Source organism: Centrocercus urophasianus, unplaced genomic scaffold (assembly GCF_019232065.1).
Source record: "Centrocercus urophasianus isolate 14NV4802_14NV808 unplaced genomic scaffold, USGS_Curo_1.0 seq_18, whole genome shotgun sequence".
NCBI classification, from domain to species: domain Eukaryota; kingdom Metazoa; phylum Chordata; class Aves; order Galliformes; family Phasianidae; genus Centrocercus; species Centrocercus urophasianus.
In genome coordinates this window covers 698,171-708,635 of record NW_024884733.1, presented here as the reverse complement: position 1 = coordinate 708,635, position 10,465 = coordinate 698,171, and the positions used below count along the sequence as shown (strand labels likewise).

The following is a 10,465-nucleotide window of genomic DNA, read 5'->3' as shown; positions in this document are numbered from 1 at the left end:
AATGGCAGAAATTATTGTTTCATCATGAATAAAAACATTGTCTCCTATTTCTCCCTGCTCAATCACCTAAATATACGTCTGGTTGAGAATGAGAGAAACAGAAAGGCCAAAAATCATTCTAAAGTACTTGTGTTTCTGTTTCTAGCTCAGCCACAAGCTTCAAGGACACGGCACCAGAGGAGAACTGCTCTGACACAGGGTGGCAGATTTTTAAGCAGAACGTTGTGTCAGCATCCATTCCCCAAGAAACTGGAAGAGCCTAAGGAAAACAAAGGCATAACAGTTTGATGCAGCTATTTCCATCTCCTCTTCTGTTCCAAGATCTCTTCTAACCAGACCTAGAGGGAGCAGGAGTCTTTTGGCGCAGGCTTCTGCCCCTCATTTCTGCTTGAGCCAAATTTGCAGCACAGCACTCAGGGATTAAACAGTCACATAAGAAATTGCCAATCCTGTTGTACTGAAAATTGTCATTTTTTTGCTTAGCCAGAATTCTTAATGGGCCACTTTGCCAACTGCATCTTTTCAATGCCTTTTCTTTGCATGCAAGCAGTCTCGTGTTTTTGTTGTCCTGGGGAATTCTTTGCTATGGTGATCTTTTACCTAGCGTGAGAAGGGCCCGTGTATAACAACTTAATTGGGTGAGTCAGATTAATACAGAAATCTAACTCGCATATGAAGTGAAAAGCACTAAGAGCAATGGGTGAATTTACAGCTTCAGGAAATGTCTACATGCTTTTGGTTTGAGTATCGACATACATGTGGTATGTAAATGTCTGGTTGCACAACCTGTTTCTCCTTGCTGCTAAAATCATATCCATTTTTTTGTGCAGAACAGTTGAACCTCAGAAACAAACCTCCCGGTTTTCCAAAAGCTGAGATCTGTGGGTGATCCAATCTGTTAGAGAATCCCAGAGCCTGTTTACACTTCTCAAGTTGCAGACAAAATAGGCTGGATCAAAACAGCGCATTTGCTGTGACCCAGTTCCCTGCCAAAACTCATTTTCCCTTTGCTGATGCAAACAATCTTGAGGTCAACATCTTTGCACCCTCATGCTTTCCAGGTTAATAGGATTTTTTTCCAAGCATTCACTTCCGTTGCTAAAAAAGAATTAAAAAAAAAAAAAAGTTTCCAGTGCCATCCCTCAAAATCACAGAACCACAGAATGGTTTGTGTTGGATCACCTAGTTCCAACCCTGTGCTATAGGCAGGGACACCTCTCTCTAGACCAGGTTGCTCACAGCCCCATCCAGTCTGGCCTTGAGTTCTTCCAGGGAGGGGGCAACCTCACTGGGCAACCTGTTCCAGTGTGTCAGCACCCTCACAGTAAGGAATATCTTCCTGAAATCTAGTCTAAATCTACTCTCTTCCTGTTTAAAGCCATTTTCCCTTGTCCTGTCACTACCCGTCCTTATAAAAAGTCCCTCCCCAGCTTCCCATCAGGTACTGGAAGGCCACTAAAATGTCCCCCTGGAGCCTTCTCTTCTCCAGGATGAACCACCCCAATTCTCTCTGCCCGGGAAAAGTTCTTTTTCCTCATTTTACAATCCAATAACCACAGTCTTCTCAGTAGATTTTGAGAGAATCTGCCTCCAAACATGCATACATTTGAGAAGAACCTCCTCCAAACACATACGGATACGAGTGCCAAGAAGAACAAGAAAGGCTTTCATAGGTACCTCAACCAGAAAAGGAAAGTCCAGGAAGGCATACCCCCGCAGTGAGTGACACAGGCAAGCTGGTTATGATGGACAAGGAGAAGGCTGAGGTGCTTGAGAACTTTTTTGCCTCAGTCTTCTATAATAACTGCTCACGTCACAGCCCTCGAAGGATTGGTTTGGAAGGAGGGGATTGGGGAAGCCACATCCCTTTCACAGTGAGCAAGATCAGGTTCGTGACCATATACCAGTCTATGGGTCCTGATGAGGTGCCTCCCAGAGTCCTGAGGAAACTGTTTGATGTAGTCACAAAGATATTTAAATGATATTTGAAGTCATGCCAATCACGTGAAATCCCTGGTGACTGGAAAAAGGCAGCAATATTACACCCATTTTTAAAAAGGTAAAAAGGATGATGCCTCTGTCAGTCTCACCTCTGTGCCAGGGAAGATCATGGAATGGATCCTCCTGGAAGCTACTGTAAGGCACATGGAAGTCAGGGAGGAGAAACAAGAGAGCCAGCCAAGTGCTCTTCTATGATAGTGTAACTGCATCAGTGGACAAGAAAAGAGCTGCTGCTATCACCTAACTGGACTGCAGTAAGGTCTTTGACACAGTACCTCACAACATCCTTCTCTCCAAATTGGAAAGAGGTGTATTTTATGGGAGGACTATTCGATGAATGAGGAACTGGCTGCAGGATTGAGTCCAGAGACTGGTGGTCAATGACTCCATGTTTGGATGGAGATCAGTGATGAGTGCTGTCCCCCAGGGGGTCAGGGCTGGGATCGATACTCTTTAATATCTTCAGCGGGGTCAAGTGCACCTTCAGTAAGTTTGCACACAACACCAAGCTGTGGGGTGCAATCAGCATGCCTGACAGGATGGCATCCACAAAGACCTAAACAGTCTGACCAGTGGGCAAAAGAGTACTTCGTGAGCTTCCGTAAATCCAAGTGCAAGGTCTTGCACATGGGTTGTGGCACCCCCACTGTCAGTACAAGTTGGGGGATGAAAGAACTGAGTCCTTTTTGACTGCCAAAAAGGACTTGGGGGTACTTTTGAAAGTAGCTGAACATGAGCCAGCAATGTACCCTCACAGTCCAGAAAGCTAACCATATCCTGGGCTGCATCAAAAGAAGTGTGGCCAGCAGGGCAAGGGAGGTGATCTTGCCCCTCTGCTTGGCACTGTGAGACCTGACCTGGAGCAGTGCATCCAAGTGTGGAGTCCTCAGTAGAGGAGAGATGTAGACCTGCTGGAGTGCATCCAGAGGAGGGCCACAAAAGGGATGGAATACCTCAACTATGAGGACAGGCCAAGATAGCTGGGGCTGTTCAGCCTGGAGAAGGCTCCAGGGAGACCTGAGAGCAGCCTGTTAGTATTTAAAGGGGAGCTACAGGAAAGAAGTGGACAGAATCTTTAGCAGAGTCTGTGGTGATGACAAGGGGAAATGGCTTCAAGCTTAAAGAAGAGAGATTGGATATAAGGGAAAAGTCTTTTACAGTGATGGTGGTAAGACACTGATGCAGGTTGCCCAGAGATGTGGTGAGAGCCCCATACCTGGAGACTTTCAAGGCCAGGCTAGACCACATTCTGAGCACCTGATGGAGCTGTGGAAGTTCCTGCTCATTGCAGGGGAGTTGGATGAGATGACCTTTAAAGATCCCAGGGCTAAAACAGACCAAGAATAGTTAGAAGGAAGGCTAAGCAAAAAGTTGCATATGTTCTTGGTTTCTCCTCACTTATCAGAAGTGGAAGGGTTTTGTACGGTTTTTCACTTCTATTCCCCCTTCACATAATTTTTAATGTGATGAGTAAGACTAGAAGTATTATCTGTCTGCTGTACAGCTGGCCTGAAATAGGTTTCAATCTGTAAACTGCTCATCATACCATGATGGATTTTTCTACTTGAAGTTTATGGGCATAAAATTAGAAGAGGTTTTATTGAGACTGCTGTGAAATGACAATTATGAACTTGGCAATGAGCTTCTGGGGAGTCAAAGACACTTCAAATGTTTGAAAATGTTGGAACAAGGTTTTGTTATGATGACTTTGGGTTCAGCAGAGGTAGAGAAACCACTACCCTTGCAGGCAGACAACACGATCCCCAGTGAGAAAACAATGTCCTTGTGTTTGTGAAGTACCTGCAGGTACTCAGCTTTTAGCAAACAGAAGCAACAAACCAACAGCTATTTGATCTGAACAAGCTAGAAGGAATGAACATGTTCACTTTCGCCAGTTTTTCAAGGAATCTGAGATTAAAGACAGCAGAAATGCAGCACGCAAATCCACGCTGCAATCAGATGTGCACACAGCAGCACAAACTATCCAGTAATGTGGTGGTAGCAGAACACAACAGTAGGAAAATGACTGAAATGCTGTTTTCACACATGGGGCTGCTTGAGGAAGTTGTGTTTTTAACATAACTGAAAAGAAAGACTTAACAAGCAAAGCCTTGAATGTCTTCCATGTAAGCTATCCTGAGAGCTTCCAGATACAGAGGTGTTCCATAACCTTCACCAAAAAAATAAAGTGAAAGCACCACATAAATGATCAAAGTAAACACAGCAGGCGCCAAGTACAGTAAGTGTTTCTTTTTGTCTGATAACACTGCAATAACATAAACTGTATAACGCATGATAAAACACTGCCATAAAACAGAGAAAGTACATACTATAAGGTAAAAAATATAAAAACACTCATGTTAGCAGAAGGAAAAAAAAATACAAAGAAAAAATTACAATAAAATCATGGTACCAGTTTCTTCCTGTACTGCAAAATTTATTGGAAAAAATGTTTAAATTATGCAGCACTAAGATAAGTTACTTTTATTTTTGTTCTTGATTTTAAACATGCATTAATTCAAACAGAAACGAAACCTATTAATCAATGCAGAAAGTGTTATTAATCACCAAGCATCGCACGCAGATTTAAGGAGAGATGATGCAGTACCTATTACATATTATAATTACTTTCCTTCTCATAGGCTTAGAAATTTTAGCAATTAAAAAATATCTAAGCTATTCACAATAAAATGAGTAGTCACTGAATTAGCACAAATTTTGATAAATGAGCAGTTACTGTAAAAGTTGTTCTGTCAGAAAACTATCAAACAAGATCAGACCTGCTTCAAATAGTCTTTACTCAAAGTGATGTTATTCCTTGTGATGACTGCCTCTGTGTCTGCTAGGATACTGAAGGCCCCCTCAGACTGATAAGGGGGTCTGTTAGAGTCAACAGAAATCTTGAGACCAAAACCTCCCTTAAAACTCTTGCAAGGAAATACTCGTGCCCTCTGACCACACTCCTGCAAACAACTTCAATTACGTGCCTTGTTTTCACTGCAGTGAAATTCCTAAAGTGTGCTTTTCTTCTCCATCTGCTGACGGTCAAGCAACTCACAGCATAGCTGAGGACGGTTTTTGTCCAAATCTCTACAAATATCTTTTTTATGCTCTTCACTGAACTTCAGAGACAGTAAGTCCACCTTTAGCCACACTGTTCAGTCCCTGTCGCCTTCTCCAAACTCCACAAGAGAACAGCTGACAAAAAATTGCTGGGACTGCCAGGTACACCTGCTGAGTGTTAATCCCGTGAAATTAAAGAGATGCAAAGAGAAGCCAGACAAGCACTTCTCAAATGTGCAGCTCTTGCTTCTTGCTCCCATGTGTGCCACCAGTGGCCCCATCAGCTCCTTCTGCTCTTTTCTATGTTATATACAAGCTGATTACATTATTTCAAAGGAGGCTGGAAGTCTTTCAAGTGTGACTATATTTTTCTCTATATTTACTTCTTAACTACATTTACTATGAAGACTTTCATCACTTTTTCAGATGGTACTCAAATAACCTGTATCTAACTTGCAGTCTTTCATTATCGGAAGTACTAAAAATAGACTTCAAAACACAACCCTTAGCAGATTAACTACTTCACATTCTTACCTAGGAATATTTTATTTATCCCTAGTAAACACTGCCACTGTTCCTTTGCAGAAATGTTATGCTTTTAATCATGACATGCAAAATCATTTTAATTTATCTGGAAACAATTTGTGTAGAAATTTGTGAACTGAAAACTACCTAACATACAGGTGCTACCAGCTAAAAAAACCTCAAGCACTGTGATTTTGTGGAACAAGAGAGAAAAAGGAAATGTAAAAAGCTGGCTTTATTTTTTCCTGTCCTTGATGGATGTATGTATTCTTAAGTGTCAGTCAAGCAGACTTTGATTTTTGTGAACACATATGCGACTCAAAGATTCAAGAGCAGATCCTTTCAAATAACCATTACGAAAGCTCTACTAAGATTAATAACCAGCTGAACACCCTACTTATAATCTCAAAGTTGTACAGATCTCGCTTTTTTTGACAGGCATTTGTTACCAAACATTTGCTGTTTGCCACTCAGTCAAGAAAAGCAACACATGAAACATAGCTTGATGACGGAGTTTTGGCTAGGTCAGTACATCCAATGGTTATGGGTAAGCAAAACCCCTTCCAGTACAAGAAACCAATCTTAACAGCAATAACAAGCAGTCAAGTGAGTTACATTCAAGAGAAGTGCACTGAACAGTATTAGTAATTATTGACTTTCTAAAGTAAAGCTGAAGGAAATCTCACTGATGCAATCTGAATGGAATCAGGGTCCATGGTAAGGAACTCATCTGCATTATCTCTGCTAGTAAACTTTTATTCTGTTGTTTCTAATTCCACCTCACATTTCAGGAGATGCCAGTTGATATCAATTAAAAATGAGACAATTGTCCTACTAAGAGAGACCAGTGTTTACACTTTCCTAAGATAAAAAATAAAGACAATAAACTCAGTGACTTTATAGCCATACCAACATACGTACATAGCTTTCAAAATACGAATATCAATATACTGAAATGCTTTAAATGTTAAAAAAAAAAAAGGAAATACAAAATAATATTGAAAATTCACAAGAAAATGTTTTCAGGAGTTGAGCACAGCTCTTTTTCTCGAGAGAAGTGTTGCTCTCATAATGTCTTTCTGAATCCAGTTATAAAGATAGAATCAGTTTCTTGAAGCAGCAGACCTATGGCACATTCTCTACGTGTGGTTGTTGTTAAGATTGTTCTTGTTAAAGAATCTCCTTGCTTCAACACTGCTAAGTGACACAGAGCAGCGAGATGGATTTTCCTTTCTGTATTCAATGCTTTCCATCATAGCCTGCTTGATCACCTGGAAAACATTTAACAACATGTCATTCAGGAAAGTAACTAAGTTTCAATGATTTACTAATTGATAAAATTCATAGAAAAAAACCCTTCAGATCTTAATGTCTGTTACTCTTAATTCCACCTCTGCTCCAAAATTCAACAAAGTGATTGCTGAGTATCATTATGAGTTCAATTTCTTTACTTCATAACAGACTGACTGAAATGTAATTTATAGATAAAGCTATGATAGCATACCACCAATGTCAAAGAAGTCACTTAGGAACATAAACCATCTGAAGCGAGTTCCAAAACAACACTGAAGGGTAAATCAAAACAATGCAAAAATTCACAGTTAAATAATGCATTAAATCATGATTATCTTGAAGGATTACACCCTCGTTTTTGCTTTCTTGGTCCCAACGTAGCAAGGTCTGCTTACTGCACTGAAAAAAAATAATCCTTTCTTTACCACAGATGATACATCTGTGAGTATAGAAAGCTACTCTACAGATAATGTGGGAACTGGGTTATCAGTCATGGTCCCATGTTACAGTTAATATCAATTAAAAAGCATAATTAATTGTTGTGAAGTTAATGGGTGAAGAAATCTCTTTACAAAAGAAGTTTCATGTCCCCTTTTTTCTTTTTTTTTTTAGAAAAACATCATACGTAAAGGCCTGGGTAAAAAAACCTGAACATAATAGTGCATATCCTACACAATCACCTTTGCTTAGTTACCCTGCAGAGCTTTTGATCTTCAAATGACAAAAACATCACAGAAACCAAAGTAGAATGGAACATGAATGGAAACAGGTCCTGACAAGCACAGGTTCAAGCGCTGCAGGAAACACAAGACTACTCTTTAGTACTATTTGGAAGAAAGTCATGATATTCAGTCCATCTTCCTAGCCCTGAAAGTAGACTCTTTTTTATCTGCTTGGCAGCACCTCCTGACCTTTTCAGCAGCATATTTGCCTCGCAGTATATGGAGAGAGGATCGTATACGGTAATGCTTCCTATAAAATTGGTATTACAGAACATCAGAAATAGAGGTCAGGTGAGAAGACCAAATTCTACTCGTCCTGTTCTCCCTATGCTTCCCATCCAACTTTCTTCATGTAATTCCAGTCACTGTATTACCTACAGTGACCTGATTCTCTACATTCCTTCCCATGCTGGAAGGACACAAGTCAATCATACCACAGTTTGTTGTGTGTGCACCCATCATCAGCGCACTTCTACATAAGCTCATATAGAGCCTATCGTGAGCTTAATCCAGCCCCCACTGGCTATAAATGGCTTTGATCCAGCCTCAATTTTGAGAAAACAAGGGGCACAACTAAATAGAGGAAGCACCTTGTACTTCAAAATTATCAGGTAAATACTGAAATAAAACCTCTGTACCATCAGTATAGCTGATAAAGGGCTTTACTTAGATCATCTGTTCCCCTCTTTTAACTATCTAGATAGTTTAAGACCCTTCAACACTGGCATACATACATCTAAGTTATTGAGGGTGTTGAACTCCATTAAATCATGAAGCCTCTTGAAAGCCTCATTGGGATACTGGAAGTTGAAGGTAGAGAATGGTGTATTAGGATCATCAAAAATGTCAAAGTCAGCAAAGTCCTTCTCTTCCTTTGTCTCTCTTGGAAGACCTGCATACAAAAGCAAAACACAAACACAATCTAAGACTTACCATCTTACTTTTTAAGGGTTTTTTGGAAGTCCTAATCATAACAGTCCTAAACATAACAGACACTTCAAAGACAAAAAAATTTCTGGCCTCTAATCACTTCGCCATGAAACATTTTTAAAGGAACAGCTAGATACAGCATCCCAAACAATTTGCTCACCTGGAGCTTTGTACTTCCGGAAGTTGATGTTTGCCAGTACAAAATGGATTATAGTTGGGCAATCCTTCTCTGAAGAGGTATCCTTTGGTTTAAAAACATAGCACTCCTTCAAGCCCTCTCGATCAAAAACATTTGGATCTATTTTTGGGAAAGGAAGCTTGTTCATTTTGGCCCATTTTTCAGCAAGTAAAATTTCCTGAAAAGAAACAAGATGCATATAAGCACTCATTGAAAAGTAGGATTTTTCTTTAGAAGGATGCAGTTCAACCAGATGTCAGTTCTAGAAGCAATTTTATTAACTCATACTTCTTTACTGCAGAAGAACTAATCAAGCTGATCTTTGTACAGAAGACCCAGTACAGCAAACCGAGCAGCTAACTCAGTCTGCCCAATCCTCATCACCTGGGATGATTCACAGGAAGGAAAGAATTGGTCTGTCAAATAAATCTTCATTTGAATTTACAGAGTTGACAGGTAGGAAAAAAACATTTGTAATTTTACTTGCAAACTGAGTATCAGCACTATGGAAACCAGTGAGAGTTAATAAACACAAGTCCACGCATTGTTATGTTCCCAGTCACATCACAACACGGGAGCATTTGAAAGCATGCTAAGCAAAAGAGTCTAGAAAACAGTCTTTTTTTCCTTCTAACAAGTCAGTAAACAAAATAATTTGCAAATAATGACTCAAAAGCATTTAACGAGGGTGTGTGAAAGGGAGGGGAAGGAGAATCAACATATTCAGTCTTGGTTTTAAATGAAATAGGACCTTTCTTGGAGCAAATGTTTTGGATACACAAGAGATTAAGAGACAGTGGGTATAAAATGATAAAACAATAAAACAAGTGTGGAGCCACTGACTTCAGCTGGCTGATTTTCCAATGTGGTAGAGTACTAAAAGCGTATCAGAGCGCTACCATAGACAGAACAAGCCCAACTGTTAAACTGACATCTACTCTTCATAGCACTGTGCACAGCCAGTAAACAAAACCTGTTCCTGTCCTTTAGGCCATTATCATGCAACCTCTGCCTCTATGTGGTGGGCTCTATGCGCATTAGCTAGAGGTACATCACTATTTTTATTATACACATATTGGTGCTTCAGGAACAAATGAATCATTCCCTTCAACAGCAGCTTTACCATTTACCACTAAAATCCCAAGGCATCATTTAATTTTCTCACTGTCCTTTCTTTTGTAAAATGAGTTCACCTTTTCAAACTTAGAGTTTATAGAAAAACTTTCAGGACACCATCCAGATATGTTCACCAAAACGGCACAGAAAACTGCAACGGATTGAGATAGAAGGCTCAATGCATAGGAAAAGTAATAGAAACAACTACGTAGAGCCTTCTACGTAGGCCCCATGTGCAGAACATAAAAAAGAGTGTAATAAATGTTTCAGAGGAGATGACAGAATTGTATCAGTAAATCCAGCTGATATGGAAGGTAGTCATGACAAATTAGGAAAGAAATTTTTAAATGAATAAATACTTAGAGGAAGAAAGACGATTCTGGGATTGAATCAAAATGAAAGGTCCTGGCACTACTCCAGTTCCTCTCAGAGTTCTACTCTTTCCAGCATCCCCCAAGACACCTGGAGATTATGAAGTTATTCTTTTCTAGTCCTTTTGCTTTTCTTTGCATTTGAAAACTGTGATCTTAACGTTGTTCTGAGGTTTCGTTCCTTGATAGTCAGAAGGAAAAAAAAAGCTCTTTCTTTGTTCTAATTAAAAATTGCCTGTACACTAACAAAGAACACCAGGTGTTCC

At 39.9% G+C, this 10,465-nt stretch overlaps 1 protein-coding gene across 8 annotated transcripts in view; it reads right to left on the bottom strand.

Moving 5' to 3' along the window:
* Positions 1 to 4,279: 4,279 nt before the first annotated feature.
* Positions 4,280 to 10,465, bottom strand: part of PLA2G4A (phospholipase A2 group IVA) — a 107,421-nt gene continuing 101,235 nt past the window's right edge. For 5 of the 8 annotated variants that reach the window (XM_042819315.1, XM_042819314.1, XM_042819312.1 and 2 more), the window contains 3 exons: positions 8,695 to 8,890; positions 8,339 to 8,496; positions 4,284 to 6,860 (listed from right to left, as the gene is read on the bottom strand). In XM_042819315.1, the coding sequence (XP_042675249.1) occupies positions 6,729 to 6,860; positions 8,339 to 8,496; positions 8,695 to 8,890 (486 nt within the window). In that variant the 3' untranslated portion in view covers positions 4,284 to 6,728. Of the gene's footprint in view, positions 6,861 to 8,338; positions 8,497 to 8,694; positions 8,891 to 10,465 lie in introns of all 8 variants that reach the window. The other 3 variants (XM_042819310.1, XM_042819318.1, XM_042819316.1) reach the window with 3 other exon arrangements.